Source organism: Condylura cristata, unplaced genomic scaffold (genome assembly GCF_000260355.1).
Source record: "Condylura cristata isolate star-nosed mole 26May11 unplaced genomic scaffold, ConCri1.0 scaffold00027, whole genome shotgun sequence".
Taxonomy (NCBI): Eukaryota; Metazoa; Chordata; class Mammalia; order Eulipotyphla; family Talpidae; genus Condylura; species Condylura cristata.
In genome coordinates this window covers 16092308-16105874 of record NW_004567128.1, presented here as the reverse complement: position 1 = coordinate 16105874, position 13567 = coordinate 16092308, and the positions used below count along the sequence as shown (strand labels likewise).

The 13567-nt window shown below is 34.6% G+C and overlaps 1 protein-coding gene across 2 annotated transcripts in view; it reads left to right on the top strand.

Annotated features, from left to right (window-relative positions):
* The window catches only part of DMD (dystrophin), a 1782468-nt gene that overhangs the window by 1267748 nt on the left and 501153 nt on the right, over window positions 1-13567 (top strand). For both annotated transcript variants that reach the window (XM_012730298.1, XM_012730297.1), the window contains one exon: window positions 6125-6336. In XM_012730298.1, coding sequence (XP_012585752.1) covers window positions 6125-6336 — 212 coding nt within the window. The remainder of the gene's footprint in view (window positions 1-6124; window positions 6337-13567) is intronic.

The following is a 13567-nucleotide window of genomic DNA, read 5'->3' as shown; positions in this document are numbered from 1 at the left end:
CTAGGATTTAATCATGTGGATATAACTTACCTCTTTTTTCAGCTTTCTTATCTGAAATATCTCAGGTGTATTAGTATGTGTTTGCACGACAACTAATTTCCTAGTCCCTCTGCTAAATAGAGCAGATGCATATTCACAGTAGTTAACAGTTGACTACATCGTTAGTATATTTGCTGCTTCTTCCTCCTGGTGGGTTGAGACTCCTGTCTTTAGGTTCTGGAGTATTCCACAGAACCACATTTCAATGTATTGTAGAAGCAGGAAGAACAAATATTAATAGTCCCTATAATGTGGGGTATTATAATTTTGACTTTTTTTGATTCTTTATGTCTGTGAATATCAACCAAAGGTACAATTATCTTCAGATATGTGTAAGAGTTGTCTACTGGTGGTTTCTTTGTTTTCAGTTCCTTTCTTGACTATGCCTAACATTTGGTTGACTATCTGAACCTCAGGGAACAGTTTGTTGTGAGCCCAACATCTTTTTCTCCACCCCAATAAATGGTTCAGAATTCATTTTCTTAACTTCACTTGGTGCTGCTTTCCTTACAGTTGAAAATGTTAAATAGCTACCAATGGTCAAGTATTCAAATGTCCTCTGAAGGGTCATATACTACTTAACCCTCCCATCTTGGTATCTTCCACCCAGACCTCTTGTGTACTCTTTTCTTTATAGAGGAGGAATAATGCCATGCATTATTATGGCACTTTATGCTTTTATTATTTTTTAAATTTTATCTCCACACACATCTTTGTTTCTGCAACTATCACTAATACAGTTTTAGAGTTGAGATTGTGATAAAGCAACTTTTTTTGAAAGCTAATTTAGGTGTTTCACCACAAATACAAGGCTCTAACCCATCACTAAGTGTTAGTGGAGGTTTCTTTCTAAAACATAGTCACACTGACTTCTAACTCTGAGCTGTAATTTCAATGCAGAAATTGCAGCAGATCTGTTCTTTGTTCTATGGCAGTGCATATGCAAAAAGGTAATCATTTCGCTTTTGTAAATAACATTTTTCCCTAAGAGAGATGTTGTGGGAATTTACATCAGTCAAGAATGTGTACTGATAATCAAACATAGCTAGCTTAAAAACTTGCAGTGAAAGATTGGTTAGTACTCAATCAACTGTACTGTTTCTTTCTCTGCAATATTGTGGTTCTTGATGTGATTGCTGAGTTTCCAATTTGACACTTCTAGAGATCCGTAAATCAGGACACGTGCTGTGTCCCAGTCTGTCATTCTGAGTCTTAGCATTGGTTATTTATATCCCTTCATTATCCAGCATCTACTTACTGCGCAAATCAGTGAAGAAGCTTTCCATGATGGACCTCTGGGAGGAGAAATGCACACATTTAGGTAGCTCTTCAGTTACCAGCATGCACAGATTGTCAGAGTTTATATGCATATATTTTATTATTATTTCACTTTTGTATGTCAGATGAATTTGGTATAAACATAAATCTAACAGTATGTCCTCTCGTGACCAAGTACATTGCCATAATCTATCTTTGATCCATCAGTAACATCCTGGATGAAGTGAGATTCTGTAGTTTGAATTGTTGCCCAATTATGGACAATTACCAGGTCCATATGATGTCCAATTACCATAGTGGTCTGGTTCCAAGACAACAGCTTCTCCTTAATGATCTTCAAATTTTATGTTTTCATTATCCTTTCATTCCTTGACAAAATAGAATTTATATAAAACTTTTAAAATTTCTTTTTTATGTGTTTCTTCAGAGTCTAGTCTTAGGACAACTATATCAATCAATTGCATTGCTTTGTTTCTTTTTTTTCAAATAACTGAATAACTGCTCCATTAGTCTCTATGTGTTGATTTGTTTCTGGGTGTCTAGTCATGTTCACTGTCCAATGAGTATTTCTACAATGTTCTTTTCACACAAATCTAAGCCCTAAATTTTATTATATCCTTAGCAAAACCATTGTATCTCTAGTTACCATAAATATCTGCCAAAATGATACATACTTCACAGTTTGTAACACTGTTGAAAAAAAATGAATTCTGCAATGTTGTATGTAGAATGCTTTGCAAATCAAATAGTATTTTAATTAATTTTATTTAAGTGCAATACACATGTGGAAAAGTGCACATTTTTAAATGTCTAACTTGGTGAATTTGCACAAATTGAATACCACTGTGTAAACAGCACCCAAACCAAAAAGCAAAATATTACTAGAACCTCAGAACCCCCCTTCACATTGTCTTCCATTAGCTTGAGTCCCTAAGGGTACCCCAAAGAGTAACTGCTGTCCTCAGTTCTGCAGTCATCTATCTGTCTTTCCCTATCTTTGCATGTTTTATAAATGTAATAAAGCACTTTGTACTTGTTTTAGCTGGTTTATTCCCTTAACATTGGCTTGTGAGATCCATACTTATATTGTATATAGTTGTGGATATTTCATTCTAGTTGCTGTCTAGTGTTTTCTTGATAAATGTACTGAAATGTATTAATTCATTTTATAGCACTTGGGAATTTGGGTGGTTTCCATTTTGAGGAATCTTCCGATTTGGTACATACATTTGGTGACAGTAAGTGCGCTTTTCTGTCAGACATACACCTGGGAGTAGAATTACAAGTCAAATAATATTTTAAAAAGAGTTGACAAGTTGACTGTTTAGAGAACTCTTACGGCAAATCCTTTTGTAAAGAAAATAATTTTTCTCTAATTTCTAGTCTGAAAATGGATTCTCACATATGGTTCTCCATTTTACAAGAGGTGCTGCATCTGCTTACTCTCTTTGTAGTATTTAGCTAATTGTACTTCTGTTCATAAAGTATATTTTATTGTTATTATTCTCTGTGTGTTTCAGTTTGAAAGTGCTCATAAAAATATCCTTATTCCACATATGCATGTACTTTTCAACATTACTCAGTCTAAGTTTTGATTAAAAAAGATACTCTGAGGCAAAAAGACATGCCAACAGATTGTTTCTGACCGACACTTTAAGGATATTAGAGAGGTTCATTGATTAATTTTGGCTGAAAGGCTTCTGCATCGTCCCCCACATACACATACATACAACTTTGAACTTACGGATTTTTTTAATCTTAGAATATTCTACTAGAAAATAGGATCTTGAAGATGTTTTATAAAAGAAAATATGTTGACGCAGAGACATTAAATCAGAAACAGAGGAAGTATAGAGAATGTTTGCTTCGAACAGAGATCATGCAGAGAGGAAAACTAAGAGGGAAATGTGAAAGATCCTAACCAGTCTTCAATTTATATAAACTTAAATTACAATAGAAAGTGATCATTCTTCAAGAAGAAAGACACAAGTTTTTGCATAAAAGTTAACTCCGGGTGTGGCATGTTTGCATCATTATAAAGGGGAAGAATGAATAACTGAAATAATCTGTGTGTACAATTTATTTGTTTGACATTGAAAATATGCAAAAGCCAAGCCCTAAGATGTAAACTAAGTATTTTTCTAAGTGAATAAAGGTTTAATGTAAGAGTAGGTTCCACCAGAAACAGTCCCTTGAAACCAGCATTTACCTGAACTTGGTTTCATTGTAATGTGATCCCAGGAAGTGATCAGTAGAGTAGTAGGCCACTGAAATAGAGAAAAGAAAAGAGCCAAGTTTGAGCAAGTTATTGCTGTGGGCAACTGGAGTTCAATGCTGATGAGTGAACTCTCAGATGCAGTAAGAAATTATATCTCACAGTTGCCATCCACGAGGGATAGTTTTCTTCCAACTCTCATCCATCATGGACTGATTCATTTGTCAATCCCCTATGATAAAATTTCTGTCACTCCACAGAAATAATTTTCTGTGTGATACTAAGGGAATTCCATGTGGCCAGAGCCAATGGATACTTACGGCATAGTCTGTAGGCAGCCCAACTGCTTAGGCCTAAGTATTGTCTCTACCATCTACTTTCTATACAACCTTAGGCCAGTTCTTTAACAGTCTTTATTCCTTCATCTGTTAAATGAAAACAGCAACAACATCAGCTATGACACCTACCTCTCATATTGATAATAATTAAGTCAGTGCATATAAAACTTTGAGCAGGCTAAACATTCAAATATATTTCGTTAACTATCAGTTTTATCTCTTGTGATATCAGTGGCTTTGAAAGTGTTAAATATACTCATGTTTTTGAAGTTGTTTCTTGTCCATGTTTCTGTGAAAGTTTCCTTTCCAGGTATTGTAACTCCCACCTCTCTAGCCATTCATCTGACTTACTGCTTGCCTTTGTATCTTAACCATTATCTTGCTACATTTCACACACATGATACTTTTGAAGTGAAAACTTTTATTGCTTTGGCTTACTTAAAGTTTTCAGATGCTATGTTTGTTTGAAATGATGATCTAGGCTATAAAAATGTCCCCCTTTTTCCAAAACAAATAAATCACTGCCACATAACAGAAAGGACTACTTTATTTTTTTTTTCTAATATCAAGTTATAGTCTTACATGTTCATGTTTATGTCAAAACCACTAGGCCTTCTAAAAATGCTACTGATGAGGGCTGCTTAAGGCAGTCCTCATCAGTAACTATTTTTTTAAGGTTTATTTATTTATATAGAATTGGGGTGCAGGCCAGAAGTGCAGGTGGTGAGAGGCTTCACCAGAGACAGAGTGAGAAGCAGAACAGGCAGATCTATGAAGTGCACTGCTGATGGGGGGCAGCGGGCGGGTCAGGAGAGGTCTGCCACGCCATGCGGATCACCTCCGGGGGCTGGGATCGAGCTCATGCGGAAGTGGCTTTAGCTCCTTAGTGCTGTGCTTTAACCCACTGTGCCACCAAGGAGGGCCAATCAGTAACCATTTTAAAAGATGATGTATTTTATCATTTTCAGTTACATATAGTATATAACAATAAGCTAAAAATGTAAATGTCTTCTGTTCACAATAAAGTAACCTGCTAGGATAAGTTGCAAAATAGCTTGTAATTAGAATATCCATTGTTTCTATGATTGTTGAAAAAAAAGTATTTTAGAACACTTGAAAACATTTTAATTTATATTTTGAAATTTTCTTTGTCATCAATTTATTTTTTTTTGTGACATCACATTGCATCGTAAGATGTAAGTTACAGGAATACATCACTGAGAATCAAAATGTGTATTTGTTATATTAAGGTCCCTACCAAAAGTTCGGTTCTGTCTTTCATTATGCAATTGGCCCCTTCATTCTGATTTGCTTGTTGCCCTTTTTCCTTCTTTACTGGTATTTAATAATTAATGCTACAAGTCCAAAAATGTATTTTTGTTTTATATAGTTCCCCTGTTTGTTTTTTTTTCTCTGTATACTGTGTGAGTGAAATCACAGTGTTTGTCTTTTAGTATCTTGTTTATTATACTAAGCATAATCTCTGCTAGGCTTATTTATTTTGGAGTTTTCTCAGGTACTCTAAAAGAGCAAGTGGTTTACTTGAAAGTTGAGAGAATGTAAGTAGCGTAGGAGGAAGTGACACAGGTAAGCCAAGTTAGCCAATGCCAGTGGTGCAGTATCGAGCAAGTTACCACTGTGGACCACTGGAGCTGTATCCCACTGAAAGAACCCTAGAAGCCTTGGAAAACACATGCCTCACAGTTATCTGCCCCCTAAAATCAAGTGGGTTAGGATATTGATATCCAATGACTATCATCAGTCACTAGTGACAGGCTGTTCCTAGGAAGTGGAGCCAAGGGGAAGCATGAATTCTCAGGCGTAAATCACCTGCTTCTTAAATGACAAAGGCTTTGTGTGGCAAAACAAAACTTTGAAGAATCAAACACTAGTGATGGTATTGAAGTGAGGCTATCCAGCACTGAATTGAGTGGTAAGGAGAGGGGATTTTGGCACTATATTATAGAACCTTTCTAAAAGATTACTCATACTTGGATGTAAGGATTAAAAATAGAGGTAAATTTTTACATACACTGGAGATATTCTAGTCACTTTTAAAGAATAATTTAGCAGGAACTCATGCTTGAAATTTTTAAAGGTATGGGGTTCCATTGGACGTCATCCTAGTAATAACATGATGAACAATATTTTATGTGAGTAATATAAAATGTGAGGCAATATTTGGATATTAAAGGTCAAATGTGTCCTCCAGACTAGCATTAACCCATAAATTATCATTTTCCTTCTATTCTAGTTGAAAGAATTCAGAGTCAGTGGGATGAAGTGCAGGAACATCTTCAGAATCGGAGACAACAGTTGAATGAAATGTTACAGGATTCAACACAATGGCTTGAAGCTAAGGAAGAAGCTGAACAAGTCTTGGGACAAGCCAGAGCCAAACTTGAGTCATGGAAGGAGGGTCCCTACACAATGGATGCGATCCAAAAGAAAATCACAGAAACCAAGGTTAGTTTGAAAGAGATGTTCTTACTGTACAATGCTGATTACACTGGATAAAGTTATGCTATGAATTAAGATGTAAAGATTTTTAACAAATGATTACAAGGAAATTAAATTTAAGCTGAAACAAATGGTGGAGTTTTCCAAGTAAAGTAGAGAATTCTGGAAAATTGATGGCAGCTATCAATCTTAACATTAATATTGTTAAATAATCTAGGTTATACGCTGGTTTATACATTTGTACCATCAGCTAAGAGCATGTCCAATTTGATGTGCATACTTATATAGTAGCTTGAAGTTGATCAATAGGACTAAATTCCTTTAAAAAAATCCGACAGCTGGGTTCTTTTCTTCTACTCTCTTTGAGGGCTCTGAATCAAAATCGGATGTGGGTCTAAGGATAAGGCAGGAATAAGATATACTTTCATTTTTCTTCCCGTCTTCTGATTCCATCCCAACTTCTTCTCTTCTGCATCTTGTTTCTACCCCAAATACCATTATCTGTCCACTTAATAATCTAAAGTTCTTCAGGATAAAAGAATAAGGGTGGGGAAAAAATTAATGACTGTTTGATAAAGCACAATGATTGTGCTTTACATGAATTTAATTCTTTCAACCCTTATATTTCTGGGTCAGTTTGAAAATATCTTAAATGATAAACCATGAGTAAATTTTAAGGAATTTTAAGTAGAGAAGTAACATGATCAGAACTGTATTAGAGTGAATATTTGATCCAAGCCCTTTACAGATACTTCTCTGGTAGAAGAAGATCTACTGATCTAGGTTCTGAATCTCAAATTGGCTATGTCATCTGAGAAACAAGCCACATAAGTTTCCTTGGATCGAAACGACATCCATTTTTCTATCATAGTTACTTTCCAAAAGGCTTGAGCTGCCGTGAGGACAAAAATTCTACTTGTATGACAAGAATGTTACAAAGCAACATAAGGCTTTACAGACTTATTACCTCTGTCATAGACAACATCTAGATGATTAAACGTTATTTCGTGAGATACTTGTTGCAGTTATAGCAGATATAATCTTTGACAATTTAAAGCAGTCACTATACCTGAACTAACGGGGGAAAAAAATCGCCATTCTGCTAGTTGAATGATTCGTAATTGCCAGACTTTCCTTAAATAGCTTCAAGTTCCATATTTTCAGTTACCATCGTAATGTAAATAAAAATTTGAATATTGATTTTAGATTTAGAATTATAGTAGAAATGCAGATGTTTCTACATAACTTTTAACAATTATCACTTTTAATTTTTACAATATTTTGTTAAGTTCTAGTTTTAACCATTTCCTTACTCATTTAGACCTTTAGAAAACCTCTTTAGACCTTTAGAGAACCTCTTCTCTCAGTTAGAAAAATAGTGGTGACAGCTGGTGTCGATACCAGCACCTTCTCCAAACAGAAATCAAATCTGAAATCCTATCTAGGTAAAGTCCATCTTGAAAGCATGGTTAAGGTGAAAGAAAATAGCAACAGGAAAATCTCGTTTGGCAAAAGAACAGACAATAGATAACCAAGCGTGTCAGTAATTAATAAGCAGTTCTTAACAGATGCCCATGTATATGTATAGCATCTTTCTTTCCTATATGACCTTTATTTTTTTTGAAACAAGAACATGAAGTCAGTAAATAGTTGATTTTGTTAACCACACGGCTTCATTTGATATTCTCTCTGGTCTTGGTCAAACATTAATGTTCTTCTGAGATGAAAGACAGCTGTTAGGGAAAATCATACAGGATTTCTATCCTAATCAAAATCACTGCAAATAGGCTATGACAGAATCCTATGAGCCCTGATGCCATTTAACTTTCAATAAGAGATAAGATGGTATGCCATTGGGTCCTTAAACTGCCAACAGTGATCATCATGGGATTTATTTCATTTGGCAGAATCGTGTTTGACTTCACAACCTGTTCCCAGGCTATTAAGATTGGGCCAAACTTGGCAATGGCATCTTTGAAAAATTATTTCTTGACGATTTTAAACATTCTTTTCCAGTGTCAAGAGAGATTTACCCAGGCTCAGAGTTTTCATTTATTTTTCCCCCTTTCAGCCTTTGAAAGAGAAATTCCTTTTTTTGTCTGCTCTGTGATTGCTTTTGTGTCAAATTCAGCATAAAAGCTTTTCAAACGTGATGGCATTAGCTGTTTTGTGCTTGGCTGAGCTAAGAGTACATGAATTCAATAGAAAAGTGAAATCTTGTTTGAGCCTAGCTGATTTGGCTATGTAATATTTAAAGCTATCTCAAGCAAGAAATCCAATAATTTATCAAATTATTAAATAAACATTTCTGAGGCTGCAAAAATCTTTGTTTTGAAGATATTCTTTAGGGAACTTGAAACATAAATACACTGTAATCATGTAATGAATATTAAAAGTTAAACTTGTTATGTATAGTAAATACAGTGAATATTTGAGAATTGCACATTAGTAGAAAAGAAACTAATTGGGAAGAACTTTTCAAACATGAAATTAGAGCCTTATAATTGTAATCATTTGGAGAGGTGGGTGGTAGCAGGTATGTCTTTACCTCTTATAAGAATATGTACAGGAATGGGTGACAAGTCCTTAAACACATTTTCTTTAGTTTTTAGACTTGCATGAAATTAAATGAGCAGATTGACTCACATTTGGTAGTTTCAAGGACTTGATTTTTGATACAATAATGAACAACATCAAAATTCTTCTTGCCAGCACCTGCAATTTTTCATGTGTTTTCTTTATTCCCTTTTTTTCTCTCCTAACATTTTCATGTGATTAAGCAAAAATGACTCGATAACCTAACAGTAATTTTCCTCCAAAAGTATGTATGAAGCTATTAAGGTCCTCAAAGCATGCAGAGTGCTTCCTACATCACACAGAACATAGGAGGCAGTGGAATAGTATACCCAGATGTAGGTGTCCTATGTAAGTATTTAAAGCAGGTCAGCAAGACTTAACTATTTTCACATGCCAATTATACCAAGCTTTGTCTTTCCTTTTCATAATTTGATTCATTAATATTAATGAATATTCATTATATTCATTAATATTAAAAACTTTAATGTGTGGGGGGGCTGCTGATGGAAGGCTATGTGAGTGTCTTGCCAAATAGAGAATATCAATAAATATATACAAATTATAAAGAGGAAGTCAATAGAGATCTTGGAGTTTATTTCATTAATATAATGTAGCAATTCTGGAACCCACTCCTCCATAAAAGCAACAAACTGATCAAAAGTGACTTTTCTGAACTCTGGAAATTAACCAAAGGATGGCCACAATATATAAAGTGCTGAACCTTGCTAAGAACAGGGCTTCAAACTTTTTAATTTGGCCTTTGCCCATCACTTTCTGCTTTCCAGCTCCAGAGTAGCTTTGAAAATCATAAATCTTACAGCCACTAGAGAGGGACAATCAGATAAGAGAGATCCATTTTATTCCCAGAGCATTATCACTGTTTGACCAGTTTTTGAGCTTTGAGGGAAAAGCCCCAACCCCTGATTGTTTATCTAAAACAATCAATAGCCATTGTTTAAATAGCAGCTACTTGACACTATGATACCAATTGAGATAATCATGTGTCTAGAGAAAAACTTTAAGAGAAGGTCTAGGGAATGAGATGTCCTCAGAACTTTGAAAAACTTTAATGTGTGTGTGTGGGGGGGGCTGCTGATGGAAGGCTATGTGAGTGTCTTGCCAAATAGAGAATATCAATAAATATATACAAATTATAAAGAGGAAGTCAATAGAGATCTTGGAGTTTAGAACTACACCTGAAATGAAATGTTCACTCAAGAGGCTCAACATCAAATTTGTGCTGGCAGCAGAATCAGTGAACTTTGAAAAATAGGTCAGTGGGAACAATTTACTCTGAGCAAAGAAAAAAGAAAAGAATTAAGGAAATACAATACATGAAGCAAAAGTTGACAGAATTGATGGGGGAAATAGACAATTCAAAAGAAAAAACACACACACAGAAACTGCAATTCCCCCATCTTTAATAACTGAAAGAAAAAACTAGGCAGAATATCCACAAGAAAAGGGGGAGACTTAGAAAAACTCTAAACTAGCAGAACTTGACAGTCTTTTATAGAACACTCCACCCAAAAACAACAGAATGCATATTCTTCTTAACTGCACATTTTCTAGGATGGACTATATGCTAGGTCACAAAAAAAAAAAAAATGTCCTAATACAGTTAAAAAGACTAAAACCATACAGTGTAGGTTCTGTGACCACAGTTGAGTGAAATTAAAAATCAGTAACAAAAGTTAATTTGAAAAATTCATTCTGAGCAATAAGTACAAGAAAAATCACAAGAGTAATGCAAAAATTCCTTTGAGATGAATGGAAATAAAAAGCAGCTTTTTGAACCTTATGGGATGCAAGTAATGCAGTGCTTAAAGAGGAAATTATAACCATAAACACCTATCTTAAAACAGAAAAAGGGCTCAAACAAATAACTTAGCCTGCTATCACAAGAAACTAGGGGAAAAAGAGAAAAGTTAAAACTAGCAAACAGAAAAAAGGAAGCAATGAAGAATAGAGTAAAAAAATCAATGACATTAACAAAATCAAGAGTTGATCCTTTGGGGGAAAAGACAATAATATTGGAAACCTTTTAATTATAATAGACTTATTAAAGAAAAAAAAAACAGAAAAGACTCAAATTACTGATCTTAGCAATGAAAAAAGCTACATCATTACCAATCTGACAGAAATTTAAATGTTTAGAAGGGCATAGAATGAATGGAGCACAAGGTTTGTGGCAACATAAAATGGTACCACCACTTTGAAAAAATGTTCTTAAGTTCTTGGAAATTTTTGTTTGTTTTCGTTGATTCATCACTAGTTTACATAACTATATAACTTAAGGAGTACAGCTTCATACCTGCATGTGTGAATATAGTTAAACAGCCTTTACCAAAGTCCCTAGCATAACCATATGACATGTAATAGTTCCACATAAGAGAAATGAAAATATATGTCCACAGAACAACCTGGTATAATTGATTGTAACAGTTACTCATAATGACCTAAAAATGAAAACAACCCTGTGGCTATCATCTAATGAATGGGTAAACAAAATAAGGTCTATCCAAAGATGGAATATTATTTGGTATTAAAAATTAATGAGGTGCTGGTACATGCTATAACATAAATGAACCTCAAAAAATCTTGCTAAGGAAAAAAAGCCAGTCATAAAAGATAACATGTCATATGAGCCCATTGTATGAAGTATGCAGTAAAGACTTGGAGCGGGAGAGAATGGACACTGGAAAGTGACTGTTGATATATTTTTGAGGAACTGAAGAAAATGTTCCAAAATTAGATTGTGGTGATTGTTTCACTATTATTTGAATATACTAAAACCACTAAATGTATACTTTTTGTGAGTAAATTTTATGGTGTGTGAATTATATCTCAATTAAATTGTCCTAAAAGGGTTTAACTGCATGTCATTAAGTCTCCGGATCTTTTCTTGTTTCTTCGTTTATAGACTTCTTTAGAAACCAAGTTTCTAAGAATTTAATAGGAACATCATCTATTCTTTATATGTACTACATAGCTTATTCTGACCCGGCCCTTCAGCTTCCGGAGATGTTAGAATTGTCCTTCTCTTGACACAGGGTTGTACCTGAGTGGGTATGTCAGTCAGGATAGGCTAAGTTAGGCCATAGTAACAACCTCCAAATCAAGAAGTTTAGCTCAGAGTTTATATTTTACGCATGTTACATAGCCATGGTGTATTTTTAAGGAGATTCTACTTGATTTAGTCACTCAGGGACAATGAATTATGAAATCTGCATCTTAATTCATCCTTCTGTGTTCTAAGAGGAAAGGAACATGGTGAATAATATCAGTTGGTCTCAGTCTTTTGGCCAGGAAGTGACAAGTATCCTTAATTGCACAGTCACACCTGACTCAATGGGGTACACCTGTACAATCCTCTGGCATAAAAAAAAATGAATGTCTGTGACAGTCCCACATGAGGCTTATGGAATTTGAGAAATGGAGAAAATGCCACATTCTGAGGATCTGGCCTCTGGCCTTCCCTGAGTCGTCATTTCTACCCAATCATTTCCATACCTCAACTAGACTTCTCTTAGATGCCTGGAGTAGCTGGGTGATTTGTTAATTACAACACTGCTTAAGCCTTTTAATAAAGTCAGCAAATTACAGAGGGAGTCCAGATAAAGAGAACACTTTCTAAAATGTCATAATGAAATTAAGGTAATGAAGCACTTGGAGGGTTTTCCTCCCTTCTTTTTGTAGAAAACTTATTCCAAAAGAAGCTGGAAGAGAAATGGGGCCTGAAAGTAAAGAGAGGGAAAAATAAATTGTATGCCATTAGTTTAATTATAAAAATTCATTACATGAAGCCATGTAAGACAGAAAATAATGGAACTCTAATGGGTTGGCCGATAACACATTTACTAGCCTGCTCTCAGCTTGTAGTCATTGTTGAAAGGACAAAAATGTAACAACTTTGGTATGTAGTCCTCAAAGCTCTTCAAAAGATTAATCATTTCCAGTAAGCTGGAAAATGAGGGCCATTTTCTTAAATGGTATCCCCTGTATAGAGTGTTACCTTCTGAAGCAGAGTTGTTTGGTAATGTCAAAGGTTTAATAGATGAGTCTTGAAGTTAATGGTGAGAGGCTTTACTTTTGGAATAGCTTCCTTACAGATATTTTAACATTTCTATTATAAATCCATAAAAAGGTTTTATAGGTCATTTTAATTCACACAAGCAAGAAAGAAATTGTGTTTCTTTTCCCAATAAAGATTTATAGAACATTAATTCATAGTTGGGACTAAATTGTTTAGTGATTATTTTTTTTAGTAAGCTAAATATGTATTTTTTTCTGCTGTTTGGAAAGATTTCACTTTATTTTCTACTCAATAATTTTCCAATCATGCTATAATCATCAAGGAGACTGTTATATTCTTCAAAGTTCAGTTATAATAAACCAAATCATTTTCATACAACCCTTATATTGAAGCATATCTTCCTTAATTAGATTGAACCCTGAGTATTGGAGTCAAGGCACTTACATTTTTGTGATGCCTTTTTCCCTGACTAGCTATGTCACCTTCAGTAATCTCTTAACTTTTCAAAGTATTTGTGTTCTCACATGGCCAGTTACGGGATTGAGTAAGAGAAAAGGAGATAACAAAAGAGGAAAATGTCTGTGTAGGCAAAGGTCATATATTTGAGGGTCTTATAAGCCCCAG